Here is a 19,083-nt window from a genome sequence, read left to right as displayed (position 1 = left end):
GGTCAATAGATCTCTGTTATTCCTGAAGTTCTCCAGCCACCCCGTGGAGAATGACTACCTTACTCACACTCATGTGGTACGTCAGATGACTAACAGAGCAAGCCTGAGGAGGAATAGTTGCACCGTCTGCAAAAAGCAAACAGTAAGCTGAAATGGACGCTGGTCCCGTGCTGCTGAATGGGCTGCTCTACTGTGTTTGCTGGGTAAGTCTGCGCCAGCAAATGGGGACTTTCCCCAGGCTGAAAACTCTCAGGAAGCCCACTAAAGTTGGATTCCCTCCCAGAAACGCCCTCTTTAAAGCTGGTATGGGGTCCTACACTGGAGAAGTGAGGGTGCCATGGTTGGACTGGTGCCCAGGCTCCCCAACACCAATATAAGCTGACCTCTGTGCATAAATACACCAGAGCAAGTGGCATTTACACAGGGTCACACCGCTTTCTGAGCAGTTTCAGCAAGTAGCATTTCTGAAGCCCTGCCACGCTTTAAATCTTTTCTCAGAGAGAGAATTACATGAGAAATTGTCCGTTGGAACTTCAGAAACTAGGCAAAGGAGAACTTGAATGTGCAGCACACATGAAAGCTCAAAATCGCTCTCTGCCCTAACATTACATCGCTTGCTTCATATGAAATTGAAAAAGCTGATCCAACCACCCCTGCTTTTTTGTATCTCTGCCTGAACATTACAAGTTCTATGTGAAATTGACAAAGCTGACCCTGTCCACCCTGCTTCTTTGCATTTCTGCCTCAACGTTACATTGGTAGTTCAACATGACAAAGTGGACAAATAAAAAAATCCTTCTGAGCACGGAGGAGGAGGGAGGAGGAGGAGGAGGAGGAGGAGGAGGAAATGGCTGAAGGGGAAGTTGGGCAACTCCACGGGGTGTGGATAAAAGCCAGATGTTTGGTAGGGTGGAGAAATAAAGACTGTTTCAACATAATTGCATGCTCAAGGGAAGCACGTTCAGAAACAGGTCAAAAATATTGCAGTAAAAGTGCTCAGGAAAACCAGGGAAAATTAAGGGAAAGCATTTCCAGAGCCAAATGGAAGAAAAACCATGTGGAATTCAAAGAAAAAAAATAGCATTTGGCGGCAAGATACATTGTAAATGATTTGTGCGGACAAGGCCTTACATTCTGTTGAGAATGTTGGTATGTTTGGCATTAGGAGGAAAATCTCCAGCAGCATTTTAATGTGGTTAATCCAATTGATACTTTGTTTGTTTGCTTTCTGGTAGGAGGATTGTTAATTTGACATCTAGTGTCTTCTGTTCTTCTTGCAAAATTTCCATGCCTTTGAATTTGAGAGGGGAGGGCGGCATTCCTTTTTCTTCTTCCTTTTCCCCCATTTGCAAGTTAATAATTTCCAGGCATTTTATGGCTGTATTACCAAGTTCAAAGTGCTTCTGCTTTAAAAGAAAAACCTGATAGTTGAGCTAAACATGATGAGAGATTCATCCATCCATCAGGGGAAACCAGGTTTGAGCTTCACTAGAAAAACTGCTGTGAACCATCTAGGCTGGATGAGCCTGATCCTGTCAGATTTCAGAAGCTAAGCAGGGTTGACTCTGGTTAGAATTTGGATGGGAGACGACCAAAGAAGTCCAGGATCACTATGCAGAGGCAGGCAATAAATCGTCTATGTCTTGACAAGACTTTCCACCAGTAGAAAAACTAGGCCACTGGCTGACCTTAATGCAGAGGTGGGATCCAACCTGTTCTCACCACTTCTCTAGAAGTGGTTACTAATTTTTTCTGAGTGCTGAGAAGGGGTTACTAAGGCAACCTCCCTGCCCAATAGGGACTGGAGGTGCGTGTGTGCGGCGGCACCACTGTTTGAATCCCACCATCAGCGGAACCTGTTATTAAAATTTTTGGATCCCACCACTGCCTTAATGGTGTCTCTGGTGATGAAAGTCACCTGTGTATTGGTATGTGTTGAAATCAGCTGTCATTGCTCTTCCCTCTCATGTAGCTTGACCTTCAGAGAGTGTACTGGTTAACAGCAGCATACTCAGAACTGAAGAAGCTGGTTCAATCCCTGTCTCCTCCACATGAAGCCTACTGGGTGACCTTGGGCCAGTCACAGTTCCCTCAGAACTTGCTCAGCCCATGAGGAGGCAGGAAATGGCAAAAGTGAATTCATATTGATGTGGATGGGACGGGGAAGATGCTGTTCTGGTCCTGTCTGTATCAGCACACCATTTGCCCTGCCCCAGTCTGCACAGCAACGTCCCCCCCCACACACACACACACATTGGGGGCCTTTTGGGACTTTAGAAAATAATTGGCAATTAATGCATCCATATTCTATTATTATGCTATGGGGGTATGTCGGAATGATATATTTTAAAAAATAACCTTTGGTGGAACGCTCTGCCAAGTGAGGCCAGGGTGCTGAGGGACCTAGTGCAATTCTGCCAGACCTGTAAGAACGGTTCTGCCAGACTTATGGTTGAGGACAACAACAATTTTCAAGAGCCAGCATGGTGTAGTGGTTAAGAGCAGGTGGATTCTAATCTGGATAACCAGGTTTCTTTCCCCACTCCTCCACCTGAGTGGCAGAGGCTTATCTGGTGAAGCAGATGTGTTTCCTCACTCCTACATTCCTGCTGGGCGATCTTGGGCTAGTCACAGTTCTCTCAGGACTCTCTTAGCCCCACCAACCTCACAAGGTGTCTGTTGTGGGGAGAGGAAGAGAAAGGAGCTTGTAAGCCACCTTTAGTCTCCTTACAGGAGAGAAAGGTGCAGTATAAATCCAAACCCTTCTTTTTCTACTAGCCTCCCTTTTCCCTTCTGCAATCCCTCTTCCCTTTTTCCATCTCCAGTGTGACTGATTAATATTTTAGAGAGAGGATGGTTTCTTTGTTTTTATCTCTTGATTTTAAGGGGCGCCAGGGTGACCAGTGTTGGTTTGGTTTTATTGGATATTTTAGTTAAATTCTGTAAGCCACTCCAAGTCCTTGGAGAAGGGCAACCGGGTGGGTGGGTGGGTGGGTGGGTGGATGGATGGATGGATGGATGGATGGATGGATGGATGGATGGATGGATGGATGGATGGATGGATGGATGGATGGATGGATGGATGGATGGATGGATGGATGGATGGATGGATGGATGGATGGATGGATGGATGGATGGATGGATGGATGGATGGATGGATGCCTATCAGTGGTGTCAGGAGAAGTAATGGCCATCATGGAAGGATAACAAGGAAAGTATAGGTAAAACTAGCATGTGGATGCTCTGTTGCCGCTGTAAATGCCTCTGCATTTGCAGCGGCAACCAGAGCGGCATGTAGATCTGTCATATGTAGAAATGCCGTGACCATAGAATCGTACAGTTGGAAGAGACCAGAAGGGCCAACTCCCTCCCATGCAGGAAGGCACAAGCAAAGCACCCTTGACAGATGGCCATGCAGCCTCTGTTTAAAAGTCTCCAAAAAGGAGATTCCACCACGCAATGTATTCCACTGTTGAACAACCATTAGTGTCAGGAAGTTCTTCCTAATGCTTAGGTGGGATCTCTTTTCCTGTACCTGGAATCCATTACTCTTTGTCTTAGTCTCTGGAGCAGCAGAAAACAAGCTTGTTCCATCTTCAACAAGACATCCCTTCAAATATTTAAACATGGCTATCATGTCCCCCTTAACCTTCTCTTCTCCAAGCTAAGTGTACACAGATCAGTCAACTGGATGATGATCCCAGACCGTTTTTCCCTTTTTCTTGCTGTGTACTTTTTAAAAACTCTTGTTGCAAAGTGCAAACTTTAAGTCACTCAAGCATTTGTTTGGGATTCATTTTTTTTTAAAAAATGAACAAATCTTGTTTAAACTTGAAATAATACACTGTGAAGACTTGCCAACTTTGGTGGGAAATTCCTGGAGATTGCGAGGGGTGGAGCCTGAGGAGGGCGGGGTCTGGTGAGGGGAGGGACCTCTGTGGGGTAGAAAACCATTGGAGTCTACCCTCCAATTCTGTCACTCCCTCCAATGGTCTGGAGATCAGTTGTAATTTCAGGCATCTCCAGACCCTACTGGAAGCTGGCTTCCCTTTCTGTAAAGGGGAAGTAAGAAGGAGGAAATGACCTAATGACAACAAAGGCTGACCTTTTAAGTTGACCCTGGAGGGAAATCCGAATGCAAGTCCAAAAATGAAAGTGAATGGGCTTGCCTACTCGCTCATTGCTGCCATTATATGTAACTCCAAAAACTGGTTCAAATGAAGCCCCGAGAACCATTGGTAACCTGGCTCTGCTCCAGTACCTGCTTTCCTTCCAAAATTCAGCCATGTGAAAGACCATGTAGCAGTTTGGACAAGTGTGCCTCTGATCATGTACAGAGTGTTCCCTTCCTATTAACCAGAGACTCCAAGAGTTAGCAGCTTCCCAATTGCTCAGAATGATATAGTGGAGAACCGGGGTTGACTCCCCACTGAGCAGAGGACTCTCATATGGTGAACTGGGTCTGTTTTCCCAACTCCTCTACAAGAAGCCTGCTGGGTGACCTTGGGTCTGTCACAGTTCTCTCAGAACTCTCTTAGCCCCCCCCCCCCCCGACCTGCCTCTCAAGATTGTCTGTTATCGGGAGAGGAAGAGTTTGTAAGCTGCTTTGAGACTCCTTACAAGGTATAAACCCAAGCTCCTCCTCTTCTTCTTCTTCCCAGATATGCCCCTCCTAAGAGCCTCCATAGTGTAGTGATTAAGAGCAGGTGCACTCTAATCTGGAGAACCGGGTTTGATTCCTCACTCTGCCACTTGAGCTGTGGAGACTTATCTAGTGAACCAGATGTGTTTCTGCACTCCTACATTTCTGCTGGGTGACCTTGGGCTAGTCATAGTTCTTTGGAGCTCTCTCAGCCTCACCCACCTCACAGGGTGTTTGTTGGGGAGGGGGGCGGGAAGGGGTCTTTGAGTCTCCTTACAGGAGAGAAGGGGGGGGGGTAAAAATGCAGGTCTTCTTCTTCTTCTTCTTCTTCTTCTTCTTCTTCTTCTTCTTCTTCCTTAGCTGAGGAACCACAGTCTCATCTCTAATAAGCCAGAACTTTGCAGCAGCATAAAGATTAACAACATTTCATTCCAGCACAATCTTTTGCCAACTGGAGCCCACCACCCGCTTATTATTCTCCGTGCTTTCCCAAAGCCCTCTTGGGGGACTCTGCGCTCCATTAGGCGGAGGAAATGCTAAAGCTCCCTCCGCTTTGTAAAGGAATTGCCTGTCTAACCCTTTGAGATGGTTTAGCTGGAGGGTAGCTCCCGGGAAGGGTGGGAATCATGGGAAGGCTTTCACAGTCGTGTTAGAGCAAGGGTATGAAAGGCGGGTGGGTGGGTGGGCTGGCAGAGCTGTTTAACTCTTCCTGTTAATGATCAGAGTCTTGCTAATAGTATGGGGGGAGAGGCGCTTTGATCGGAAGGGGAAGGGGACAGAGGGGCCTTTTCAAGTGCAAATTTCCTGATGGAAGGCTACCCCACCGCCTGCTCATTCTAGCTCTTCTTCTATCTCTCAGAGGTCCAAGTGCATCCTTGCTGGGATCGGCAAGGTCTTGTCAGTCTCTGATTCCCAAGAAGCAGCCTCTCCCCTCCGCAAACATCTGCCACCCCTCCCATTCTCCAGCCTCTTCCCTCGCCAAACATCTGCCGCCCCCCTCCAAACACCATCCGTTTTGTACCTTTCTCTGCCGCTTGCCAGTGGCAAGTGATTTCCCCTTCCAAACCAGTCTGTTTCCTTATGAGATTAGGTTGGGCACATCCTGTCTCATAAAACCGACACTGGGCACTGGCCCAGACAAGAGGAAATGGCTCCTGAAACCGCTGATCTGGGTATGTAGGCCTGCTCTCCCTAGTAGCTTAGATCCAGGAGTGCACAAAGAGAAACATAAAGGCACCTTGCACACCTCTGTTTGCACAAGGTGTTGTGCAAAGCCTAGCTCTTTCCTCCCTATACACTGTGGTGATGGAAAGTACTAACTATTTGGGGCTAGTTTATAGCAATCCTGTAAGGGATTCACGACAAGAGGCAATCAGAAGCCTTGGCTTCCTTGGTGGTCTCGCATCCAAGTTTTAACCAGCGTCCTACCCAGCTGACTTACCAAGAATTCGTATTGATTATAATACCCAGAAATTGGCTGTCCAAGATTGTGCGTAGGCAAGAACACAAATGGGACTTACCATAAGTTTAACCCGGGGCAAGCAGCTACCCCAGCCTTTTTCATATGCTACCACTTGCTCAAGAAATTTGGCATAAAGTTTGCAGAAATTTTGTACTGGATCCAACCCCGTTGAGGAGTGCCTTTCCCTTGAATTTTTAAAAACAGAGGTATGCTGACAGATGTAAGAAAACACACTGAATTCAAAGCACGCAGGGCAGTGTATGTTGTCACATTAATTAAAAAGTAAATAAGTAGGCATACATATATGTTTAAAATGTATCAAGCCAGATTGCTGATCCTCTTAAATGAATGCTGATCCTTTTTCATACACTGGCCCTTTCAGCCAGAGATCAAAGTAGCTTCATTCTACTGGGGTGTGTGTGTGTGTGTGTGTGTGTGTGTTACTTTTTGAGGGGGGGAGTACAGGGGAGGGCATTGAGAACCAGCATGGTGTAGTGATTAAGAGTTGCAGACTCTAATCTGGAGAATGGGGTTCAGTTCCCCATTCCTCCACATGAAGCCTGCCGGCCTTGGGCCAGTCACAATGTTCTCTCAGAACTCTCTCAGCCCCTCACAAGGTGTCCGTTGTGGGGAGAGGAAGGGAAGGAGCTTATAAACAGCTTTGAGACTCCTTATGGCTGAGAAAAGTGGAATATAAATCCAAACGCTCCTTCTTCTTCAGTTAAAAGCAAAAGAAAAGGCTGCCCACTAGCTATTCCCTCTGCATCTTCACCTGCTGTGCATAGCTCAGAGGAAATTTTGTGTACTCCCTTCCCATCCAGGTATGCTAATTTTAATCGGTTCAGCTGGAGTAACTTCACATAGAATTACAGTGTTGATGCTTAGAGAAATGGAGTACTTTCTGTCAAATATTTACTAGATAGAGGTCAGCAACTGCAGATTTGGGGACCAGTTCTGGCCCGCTGGGATTTTACTGTCTCCCCCTCTCCTTGCGGTTTCCAAGCTGGAGGAAAGAGAAATTTGTGAAGGAATAGCAGCTGTGGTGATGGGCTATTGTGTAGGCTGAGTCTCTAGCTCAGGGGTAGGGAACCTGCGGCTCTCCAGATGTTCAGGAACTACAATTCCCATCAGCCTCTGTCAGCATGGCCAATTGGCCGTGCTGGTAGGGGCTGATGGGAATTGTAGTTCCTGAACATCTGGAGAGCCGCAGGTTCCCTACCCCTGCTCTAGCTCATCAGCCCCCAAACTTACCCCCTGCTTATTTCACAAAGGAGAAGTTGTGACCTTGAAATATTTCCAGCATCTGGAGGGTTCCAAATAAGCACAGAGAGCGAGTGTTCCTTTATACTGGAGCAATATGTAAACACCATACTGTATATATGTATATATTGTGATGTTTTCTGTATAAATGAAATCTTGGTTGATGAACACACAAATGTTGCTGCCTTTCACTATCCCTGTTCACAAAGTTGGCAGTGAATGAATGTACAGCAGGAATCCACTACATGGGACCTGTGAGCGCCCCAGGACCCGTCAACATCTTTTCTGGTACCCGCCAAGTATTTTTAGGAGGTAGATGGGGCCAGGTAGGGTTTTAGCCCTGCAAGGGTTCTGATTGAGTTTTGAGGTTTTGATCGACTATGCTGATTTTTTTTATGTTGCTTCAGCAGCAGCTGTCACTACAGTGCAAGGACCTGCAATGTGTGACTGAAGTTAAGCTGTGGCAATCATTTTGTGGCTGGCTCCGCCTACTGCGGCATGCCATGGCAGAATTCCAAATGTGCCCATAGGCTCAAAAAGGTTGGGGATCATGATATGCAGTCTGTTGATTGTTGTTGATATGTGCATCGAGTAATCATCGTTTTACATTCAACTCATGTGCAGACCAACAGCATGTGATTTAAACTTCACATCTATCCAGGAACTGGTCTTTTGGAAAGTGAACACCAATTGGCTCTTTCTTAGAACCTCATGCTTCTACAGGCAAGATGTGCAGGCATTCCCTATAACCGTGGTTGCGAACCAATTGGCCATGCTGGGAGGGGCTGATGGGAATTGTAGTCCATAACATCTGGAGTGCCAAAGGTTCGCCACCACTGCCCTATAACTTGTGAAGGGGGTAGTGAACCAGACCACTGGTTTATCAAAATCAGTATTGTCTGCACAGTTCTTTATGGTCTCAGCCCGAGGTTCTTCCCATCACCATCTGCCGGACTGTTTTAACTGGAGATGCTGGGGGATTGAACTTGAAACCTTTTGCGTGCCAAGCGAATGTTCTGCTGCTGAGCCACAGCCCCTATCCAGGCTAAAGGGCCTTTCATTATACAGTATTAAAAAGAATATAGTTAAAAGTGGCCTCCAAGTGAAAATAGTAGCCAAACAGGGTCATAGAATGCAGCAAAAGACCAGAGGTGTATCGGGGGGAAATGGCGCCCAGGGACAACACCTTATTTGGGTGTCCCCATCCCCCACGTGCTTGGAGGGTGGGGCTCATGGGTGTGACTCGTGGGGAGGGGTGGCTCGGATGGGCATCGCAGCAGCAGGCAGGCTCCTGGGCCGCATGCCACCAAGCCCTGCGCCCCAGACCTCCCTGCAGGCCGGCTCCAGCAGTCCCCAGGGCCTGCATCAGCTGTACAGATCAGATTGTGCAACCTGGAGCTAGCCACAAGTGAAGATACGGTTTGAAATTGTTTAATTAACCACTCTTACCTGAGGTTTCACGTGATGTGTGTATGCAAATGTCCCTGCTGGTTGCCTAGCAATGTCCTTACACACACTCCGGCTCCAGAAATGCCTGCTCACAGCAGAGCCAATGAAACCAGCCCCAATCAAGGTGAAGCAGAATTGCTAACCTGTGAGGCAAATCCTGGAGTCCCAAATTAACCATAATTAAAATGGGGTTGCCTTGTGTCTGCAGTGAATTCAGACGTAATGCAAAACACTGTTTTATTCAGAACGTGGCTTGTTTGTGAAACCGGCTTTGCAGATGATCATTGAAGTCATAGTTTGCCTCCTGAAATGCTGGCTCCAGCACCTTCTCTTGGACGCTGGGGAGGGCAGTGCTGGGTTGAACTGCGAGGTCTGCATTCACACTTAACGTAGAACCGTAGTTTGGTTTAATGTGGTCAATAAAATAAAATTTCCAGAGCGTGGTTTGATGGGCTTTGTGTGTGTGTAAAGTTCTGTCAAGTTGCAGCCGACTTACAGAGACCCCAGCGCGGGGCTTTCAAGGCAAGCGAGAAGCAGAGGTGGTTTGCTGTTGTCTTCCTCTGCAGGGTCTTCCTTGGGGGTCTTCCTTTCAAGTACCAACTTGAGAAGGCCTTTGAAGGGAGTGAGTGTCCTGGTTTGAACTTCCAAGAAACTTCACTGTTATTCTGGAAAAACAGGCAATGGTAAGCAACCTCTGCTCATCTCTTGCCTTGAAAACTCTCAATGGTCGCCATGTTGAAGAAGAGGAAAGAGTTTGGATTTTTACCCCACCTTTCTCTCCCATAAGGAGACTCAAGGTGACTTATACACTCCTTTCCCTTCCTCTCCCCACAACAGACATCTTGCGAGGTAGGCGGGGCTGAGAGAGTTCCAAAGAACTGTGACTAGGCTAAGGTCACCCAGCAGGAATGTAGGAGTGCGGAAACACATCTGGTTCACCAGATAAGCCTCTGCCACTTAGATTCGAGGAGTGGGGACTCAAACCCGGTTCTCCAGATTAGAATCCACCTGCTGTTAACCACTACACCAGGCTGGCTGCAATTTGGCAGCACTTTCTACCATCATGCAGAGCCATAGAATGTACAACAGACAGTCGTCCTGCTTTTATTTTGTTTGCTTTCAAGATCATGCCAGAAGTAATGCCTTATGCCGTGTCGTGCTGATGCAGAAATGGCAGCGCAGGGACCGTCGCTTTTGCTCGCTGCAAGCAGATGGCGAGGAGGCAAAGTTAGCAACTCTGCTTCTGCAAGGATCGATGCGCATGCGGGTTTCATCCTTGAGAACCAGCCCAAGAGGCTGGAACTGGATCTGGCAGAAGATAGGAAGCCCATTTCAGGACTAAGAGAGGGCCATCACAGCAGGGTGGATAGACAGGAAGGATTCATGGTACAACAGTAGAAAACCACAGGTGGTCGCAGTAGTCGAAAAAAAAAAGCAAGAAACTGAAGAGGCTGTATTCTTTGCAGTATGGTAAAAAGGGAAGCAACTTGCCTTGGCCAACAGAGTAGTGGATGCAAAAGAGACAAAAGAGTGAAAGATAAATCTGAAACCTTGTGGTGGGAACTGTAGAAGGAGAATGAGCGGTGTACTTAGAAACCCTAACCTTGGTTTTGCTTTGTTTTTTCCTCTGTTGGCTTTCCAGAGGTGTGAGCTGTGTCCCCATAAAGATGGAGCGCTGAAGCGGACTGACAATGGAGGTGAGTTTTTCCTAGTGGGCAGCGGGGGCATGGGGCGGAAGTGGAATGCAACTAAGGGCCACTCACCATAAGCCGCGGGGTCACCTCTTTAAAAGACACGAGGAGGATGGACGTTCCCCACGTCACCAGCGCCCACTGCGCAGCTGCCCTTAATTTGCCGCTCTCCCACCTCCTTGTCGCGCGGCAAATTAGGTCCTCTGCAAAGAGCAACATTTTCAAAACCCCCGCGGGTGCCGCGGGGGGGTGGGGAACCTCGGCTGTTTATGCACGGCTGATTCGCTCTGACGCGCAGCTTCCGGCCAATCAGGAAACAGGAACCGCCATTTTGTTTAGGGAGGGTGTCCCCGTCAGAAAGTGCTCGGAAATTGAGACGTGTGCACAACAAGACGTGCCAACATTGCTCTTTTTTGCTCTTTTTTGCTCGAGCTCCACGGTTTTGCAGCTTGGCAAAGTGCCGCTGAGCACAGGGTTGTCGGCAGTGTGAACCGAAACCGATTTTTACTTTCGTTTTTCTGCCCAAGCAATTTGCAACGGGTAGTGACGTCAGCATGTGCAGACATCTCAAAACAATGCGTTCAGCTTATCCAAACCAACTTTTCGGGTCAGCCAATCAAAATGGAGCCCCGCCTTCGGCTGGCTGCAACTCCCACGTGTAAATGACGCACACGCGTGCCAGCCAATCAGAACGCTCGATTGCCTCTTTGACTCTTGATGTGGAACCCCGCGCTATTTCCTGAATGGAAAATGAGTGGGGAACAAATGTCTCCGTGGTCAAAAGCCACGGAGGCTTTTCTACGAGGGGTCGCTGCAGGGTTGCACTCAGACGAGGTAAGTGGGGAGTGGCCCTAAGAGTCCCGTGAGGGGGAAAATGCCCATTTGCCCTGAGGCACATCTTCAGGGTAACACTTGTAAGTGGTGGATAAAATGGTAAGGCTAATGTTTGGATCGTACTATTTAAATCTGCAAGTCAGGAGGACTCACAAAACCAATTAACAGCTAGAAAACTGAGAAGGAACATTCAGGTATGACATACTGACTTATGTGAGGGAAATTTCTTTGTACGGTGACGTTCCTTTACATGAGCCTCCACTGGCATCTTAAAGAGAGATAATCCAGATTCAGGTTTGCCGCCTCGTCTGCTGTTTGTGGGGCTTATGATGTGGCAAACATTTTCCAGAGCGGTGTCATTCCAGGCTGAAGATAGGGGGCTCATGAGACAAAATGCTCATCTGCCGCACAGAAAACTAGCACATCACAGAAAAGAATTCTAATTTCATTTGTCCCTGAAATAATACATTTTCTGTCCTAGGACTATTTTTTTAATGTGTGCAATCATATGATTTCCGTTCCCACCTACAATATGAAGTGGTTCAGTCGAAACACCAATTTATTTATTTATACATACATACATACATACTTACCCAAGTGAGGATCCAAAGCAGCTTACAACTTCCACATTTTTATCCTTGTAACAGCAGTGGTATAGCTACCACGGGGAGGGGTGGGGACAGGCACCCCAGGCAGATGTCATTGGGGTCATGTGGGGGGTGGAAAATTGCCCCCCATCCCTCCTTTCCTCCTTGCCCCCCATCCTGCCAGGCTTTGCTGCCTGCTAAGGTAAGTGGGGCATGGGAGGCGGCGTGGGGGCCCATGGGGAGGGGCAAAAAACTCAGAGTCTGCCCCAGGCTCCATTTTCCCTAGCTACACCCCTGTGCAACAGCCCTGTAACATAAGTTAGGCAAAGAGTGTGTGACTGGCCCAAATAGTTTTATTACCTCAGTTCAATGCATGTCTGAGGATGCATGTCTAGGCCTAAAGAGATGTACACACAGTGGCAACTGGAACTAGTATAGATTCATAATCTCAGGCCTTTCACATCAGCTGTGACCTCGTCCTTTTCAGTGGAGATGCCAAGGATTGAACGTGGGATCTTCTGCATGTTCAACCACGGAGCCATGCAAGTTAGTGGCTCGGCGGGTCTGGGAGTGGCAGACCGTAATGCCCATTTGTCAGTTTCAGGGATGGAGCTCAAAGGATTCTGCATAAAGGCCAGGAAAAGGAGCCTGAAGTCAGTGAAATGAAGTGGTTAGAGAATCTGGATGGGAACTGGGAGACTGGGGTTCAAGTCCCCACACTGTCATAAAATGTATGGGTGGCCTTAAGTCAGTCACTCACTTTCAGCCAACCTACCTCACGTGGTTGTTGTTGGGAAGATAAAATAATGATGGGAGAGCTATGGTTCAAAACCCCATTGAACCCATGAAGTGCACTGGTTGACCAGTTTCTGTCTCTAAGCCTACCCTACCTCCCTGGGTTGTTGTGTGTCTGGAACCCTTTTTTAAAAAACAGTTCTTTTAATGGAAACATTTTCAAGCCACCTTCTCTCACAGTGCGATCATTTTTAAAACATCCGATGTTTCCCACTGCCGTTTTCCACGCCTCTGCGCCCTAGTTTGACTTCCCCCCTCACTGCCCTTCCCCTCCCCTGAGCTTGGCTAAATTGTGAGTAAACCCACAATTACACAAAGCAACAGTTTTCTTCCTGCAATTTCTCTATGCCATCACCCAATGTCCCCCTTGGTGCCGTTTTATCACGTCCCTGAGTTCACTCCGTCCCCCCCTCGCCTCTTGATTTTCATCATTCTACGTGTGTGTGTGTGTGTGGTGGGGTTATTAAATCTATGAAGCATCAATTAAACACAACTAGTGGGAATTTAAGCAAAGAAGCATTGATTCTAACCCCCAAAATGATTTTTAAAAAACCCTTCGTGGCGACCATGAAGCTTTTGGAGGGGATCCGTGCGGACAAACATTGTGGTAAAGGGGGGAATTGAAAAGTTTCGTCAAACATTTTAGGTGATGTGTGTTTGATTCTACAATTGTACAGAGGATTTACTGGAGGAGAGAACTTTGTAAGGCCCGCTGGGGAGAAAAATCAGTTCTAAATGGAGTCAATAAAACAATTTGACCACCCTTGTGAGACCTAGAACTCTCTGCCACCCACTAGACTCTGAAACCAACTATTTTTCATTCTTCTTGTTTGAGTCCTTCTGTGACTGTTTTATGGTGTGTTTCTCTTTCCTCCATCTAGGCTGGGCCCATGTCGTCTGCGCTCTGTACATCCCCGAGGTGCAGTTCGCGAATGTCCTCACCATGGAGCCAATCGTCCTCCAGTATGTTCCCCACGACCGGTTCAACAAGGTAAAAGAAACCTACCTTGTATCTCCCCCACCTCACCCCGGAGGACTCCTGGCCAATCTTGGCTTGCCGTTCTCCTGTGCGTTCCTAGGGCCTAATTTCGGTATACACTGATAGGGTGATGCCATAATTTGTTCCTCCCTAACCGGGGCAGGTTTGCATCTTTCGTGCTTGTCCGAGATTATCTCCAGCAGATACGAGGCAAGCCACTATGCTTTTTGTCCCCTCTTCAGATTTGTTACCTCTGCGAGGAGCAAGGTCGGGAGAGCAAAGCAGCCTCCGGAGCCTGTATGACGTGCAACCGACACGGCTGTCGCCAAGCCTTCCACGTCACCTGGTGAGTTTACAACGATGTCGGTGTTGCCCTGGTGATAAGCCCCTCCCTCTGTATCCAAAATGCACCCCTTTGCCCTGTCGCTTTTATGGGATCAGATGCTTAGCTGTGTCCTAAACTGCCTGTTTGAAGGGAGTTATGCCAAGAAGTTTTGCAGGGGGTGTGAGCCCTTCCAACTTCTCTGGAAACATTGGACCTTCCTTTTCTTCAACATCATCTTGTGTTTCGAGGTATAATTATTTGGGAGTAGTGGGGGGGAGGGAGACAAATTAGGAATCTTAAAAACCAACTTTCACTTTCTCACCCCCAGTTATTTGCAATCTACGTAAGTATATTAATCACTGAAGAAAAAGAAAGATATATATTATTATCAAACAAGAAAAAAAGGAAAACTGAAGAAAAAGAGAAATAAAAAATGAGCAAAATAATCAATTACATATTAAATGAAACACATACTTATCATAGCAAATGTATAATTCACTTCGTCTTAACGTCATCGAGGAATTATTTCATTGTATTCAAGGATTCCATCACAGTTCTTTTCGAGTTGTGCACAAATGTCAGTCCTTCCACTTGCCTCGATCTGAAATTAATTTGTTTCTCTCGCAGCCAATTGATTATCGGTTGGCATTACTTCCTCTTCCTTTTCTTTTCTTATCTTAACCACATAAAGCCCGTTGGTCTATCAAGGTCAGTGGTCTCCAGTGGTGGGATTCAAAAAATTTAGCAACCAGTTCCAGTGATGGGATTCAAATAATTTAACAACTGATTGTTTACAAGCACCATTTTAACAACTGGTTCTGCCGAAGTGGTGTGAACAGGCTGAATTCCACCACTGGTGGTCTCTACCTGGACCTGCAATGGCTGCCTCACTATTTGTATTACCTCCTGCCTGATCGTTTTTAAACTGGAGGTGCCGGGGATTGTACGGGGAGGAGGGGGGAGCTTCTACATGCAAAGCTGGTGCCTAGCCAGTCAGCCTTGGCTCCAACTTCAACAAATGATTGATGAATCTGGGTCAGACCCTTGATATATGACCATCCGTGTGCTCACATTAGTCCAGGTACAGTTTATTGTCCATGGCCAGAGGCCGTTAGAGTCAAATAAACAATAGCCAACTATAAAGTTAGATACAACTGCCAAACGGATTCAATCAAATACCAAAACAGTTGGTTGTTGTGGGTTTTCCTGGCTGTGTGGCCGTGGTCTGGTGGATGTTGTTCCTAATGTTTCGCCTGCATCTGTGGCTGGTATCTTCAGAGGTGTATCACAGAGGGAAGTCTGTGTAACTGCCAGCCACAGATGCAGGCGAAACGTTAGGAACAAGATCCACCAGACCATGGCCACACAGCCAGGAAAACCCACCACAACCAGTTGTAACCGGCCGTGAAAGCCTTTGACAATACACAAAGTACCAAAACAGATTTTAAGCTCAGGTGTAGGTATTACCCCAATTAAATCCAGTTCTGGCATGGATTTTCTCCCACTGGCAGCAGCTTTCCTGGTTTTGGGAAGCAGCTATTGCCCCCTCCTTCCCTGTAGCAGTATGGCACTTCCATGTACTTCCCAAGTTTCTCCTAGGTTTTCTGTGAATTGGGATTGCCAACAGGCCTGGACATAAATGTCCTAATGCATGAGCAATTAAAGCTTTCTGTGGCATGATTATGATGGAGGAGGAGAGTTGTTGTTGTTTGGATTTATGCCTCACCTTTCTATCCTGTAAGGAGACTCAAGGTGGCTTACCAGCTCTTTTCCCTTCCTCTCCCCACAACAGACACCTCGTGAGGCAGGTGGGGCTGAGAGAGTTCTGAAGAACTGTGACTAGCCCAAGGTCACCCAGCAGGAATGCAGGAGTGCGGAAACACATCTGGTTCACCACTCTGCCACTCTGGTGGAGGAGTGGGGAATCAAACCCCATTCTCCAGATTAGAATCCAGTTGCTCTTAATCACTACACTGGCTCTGCTAAAGACAAAGGATGTTTTTCTGCATCCCTGTTGTCAATCTCCCAGCAACCTTTCTGGCAAAGTGGAGATTGGAACTTGGGTCTCCCAGGTCTACTCTGGCAACCTAACCCCTTCACTACACTGGCTGTCTTTGGGCTAGCCATAATGAGTAAGCACCAGGTTTGGACAGAGATGCTCACTTTTCAGCTGAGCACTGCAGCTATTTCTGTTAATAACCACTTGATGTATCACGTACCATAAAATATATCAGGGTGTGCTGGTTTTCCTCTTTTGGTCTTGTCTTGGTGCACTGCAGTTGTGGTTGGTGGGATGCCGAATTGGTATGCCAGTCTTCTTCAAAAGCACTACCATTCTTGGAGAAAGCTGATGTTTGAATGCATCCATAAATTCATCTAAAGGTTGCATTAAGATCATGCCTCCCTCCATGGATTGGATCCATCTTTTTCTTTTGGACCCATGACGCACGGAGTGTTACTCCTCACCCTGCAGAGTCCCTAGCCTGAAATCTATCCAGCTGACCTCAATCAGAGCCAGAGCCTTTTTGACTCTGACGCCAGTTTGGTGGAAAACTTGCTTCAGTGAGGCCTGAACCCTGCCGGATCCGGTGCAGTTCTGCAGGGCCTATCAGACTGAGAAGTTTCGCCAGACCTATAGTTGAGAACAGTGATGGTTCTCATCTAGCTGGTTTCTACTTCCCCTCCCTTTTCTTTTTTAATTCCCCCCCTCCCCCGATGGGAATTGTTTTTCCTTTCTCTTTCTGGAGTTTTAGTTATTCCCTTCTCACTCTTTCCCCCACCCCTTACTGAGTTTATAATGCATGCTTTATGACACCATTAGAATACAGCTTTGTACATTTTTAATATTTGTAATATATCATTTCAATGCTAACTAGTGACATAAGCCACCCTCAGCTCGGCTAGGTCAGGAAAGGGTGAGGTAGGAATGTAAAAATAAATAAGTAAAATCAGACAAGTACTTTGGGCTTCCATGAGAGAATCGGCCACCTTTTGTGTTATTCTGCCCCGCTTCTGTGGAAGCCAAGCAGGCTATGATTGCGGTATAGGAGGTTGTTTGATGCCGTCATTTTTACGCAGGATTTTCGGTTGGCTTTCTGTAAACCACTAAGCTTTTGTTTTTGGAATAGCAGAGTTTTAATATAAATCAGCTCACCATCAGGCAATTGGGGGTAGTTTGTGCCTGTTGTCATATGCTTTTTTTATTATACAAAAGTCCCTCTTAGGTCACAGGTGCAGCAGATTAGCTTCCCCTAGAGCAGGGGTAGGGAACCTGCGGCTCTCCAGATGTTCAGGAACTACAATTCCCATCAGCCTCTACCAGCATGGCCAATTGGCCATGCTGACAGAGGCTGATGGGAATTGTAGTTCCTGAACATCTGGAGAGCCGCAGGTTCCCTACCCCTGCCCTAGAGGGAAAGAGACTCTGGCTGGGTTTTTCTTCCTTCTTTCTTCCTACGATCTGTGATGCTCACATCAACACATTTCCAATTTTCAGTGCTCAGATGGCTGGGCTCCTGTGCGAAGAAGAAGTCTTAGAAGTAGACAACGTGAAATACTGTGGCTATTGCAAGTACCACTTCAATAAAATGGTGAGTTGCTGTAATTTTGGGATCACTTGGCTGTTGAATTACAGGGCCACCCCAAAAAGTTTTGAGTTCAGTATTCATTTCAAAATGGGGGAGGAAGAACTTCTCAAGAAGCAGAGAACATAAATGGTATGGCACATCACACACTTACACACACACACCACTCCCATTCATGAATGACATCTCTGTTAGCAGGTGTTACTTAGACCAGCAAGTACTTGGCTTGGGAAAGAGGGATATATCCTGCTACAATTGCTGGGGATTTTCTATCACTGTTGGTATTTTAAGGAAGAAGAAGATGAGTTTGGATTTATATCCCACCTTTCTGTCCTGTAAGGAGACTCAAGGTTGCTTACAAGATCCTTTCCCTTCCTCTCCTCACAACAGACCTCTTGCAAGGTAGGTGGGGCTGAGAGAGTCCCAAAGAACTGGGACTAGCCCAAGGTCACCCAGCAGGAATATAGGAGTGTGAAAACACATCTGTTTCATCAGATAAGCTTCTGCCACTCAGGTGGAGGAGTGGGGAATCAAACCCAGTTCTCCAGATCAGAATCCACCTGCTCATAACCACTACACCACGCTGGCTTTCCAGTTAGCCTCACCATTTGCTCTCTTTGAGTGAGCAATTCCTTGCTGGTCCCGTCCTATCTGCCCTTGCATCTGGATCAGTGGGAGAACTCTGAGGTGGGTGTGTGGAAATGATGTCATGCGACATGTCAATGTCACATCCTAGTGAAACCAAAACAGAAAGGGGAACGCTTTAACTCAGAAAACCCAGGTAACCAAGAAGGTGTCTAAAAGCCTAGTGAACGAATGAATGTCAGTGGGTTAAAAGGTAAAGGTAGTTTTCTGTGCAAACAACGGGTCATTGTTGTTATTATTATTATTAGTGTCACAGCTATCAGTTCTTTAGCTGGTTGCTGGCTTTTCATTACAATCTGAGCCTCACCCAGAGACAGTTGTGGGATTCAAATAATTTAACAACTGATTCCGGTGGTGGGATTCAAATAATTTAACAACTGGTTTTTTACAAGCACCATTTTAACAACCAGTTCTGCTGAAGTGGTGCGAACCTGCTGAACCCCACCACTGCTTAGAGGCAAAAGAAGTTGTAATGTATCAGTGTAGTATTCATGTGAAACCCACAGAGCTGCCCTCTGAATCTGACAGATGTTAATAAAGCAGATGATTCACATGAGATAAGAGGTCATGCCAGCTCTCCTAGTAGATTATCATCCTAAAAACACCCCTGCTGCCTCACTTACCCCACCGTCTCCACCTGATTTGGGATGATCAGCTGCTTGCTTCTAATGGCGTCACTTGTGTGTGGTTTCGGGAGGGGTCAGAGGTGCCCATTCTAATGCTTTCATTGGACTGGCCCCCAGAACCACAGATCTTCACATCTGCATGCACAGATCTCTGCACATTCAGTTGTGGCACAGGTGGTGGGTGCTTAGTTAAGGTAGGGAGTG

At 46.9% G+C, this 19,083-nt stretch overlaps 1 protein-coding gene across 6 annotated transcripts in view; it reads left to right on the top strand.

Annotated features, from left to right (window-relative positions):
* MLLT6 (MLLT6, PHD finger containing) overlaps positions 1-19,083 on the top strand; it is a 111,100-nt gene that overhangs the window by 13,560 nt on the left and 78,457 nt on the right. For all 6 annotated transcript variants that reach the window (XM_048517365.1, XM_048517367.1, XM_048517364.1 and 3 more), the window contains exons 3-6: positions 10,456-10,510; positions 13,602-13,711; positions 13,942-14,045; positions 17,521-17,614. In XM_048517365.1, the coding sequence (XP_048373322.1) occupies positions 10,456-10,510; positions 13,602-13,711; positions 13,942-14,045; positions 17,521-17,614 (363 nt within the window). The remainder of the gene's footprint in view (positions 1-10,455; positions 10,511-13,601; positions 13,712-13,941; positions 14,046-17,520; positions 17,615-19,083) is intronic.

This window comes from Sphaerodactylus townsendi, linkage group LG15 (assembly GCF_021028975.2).
Source record: "Sphaerodactylus townsendi isolate TG3544 linkage group LG15, MPM_Stown_v2.3, whole genome shotgun sequence".
Taxonomy (NCBI): domain Eukaryota; kingdom Metazoa; phylum Chordata; class Lepidosauria; order Squamata; family Sphaerodactylidae; genus Sphaerodactylus; species Sphaerodactylus townsendi.
This window is presented reverse-complemented; position numbering and strand designations above follow the sequence as displayed.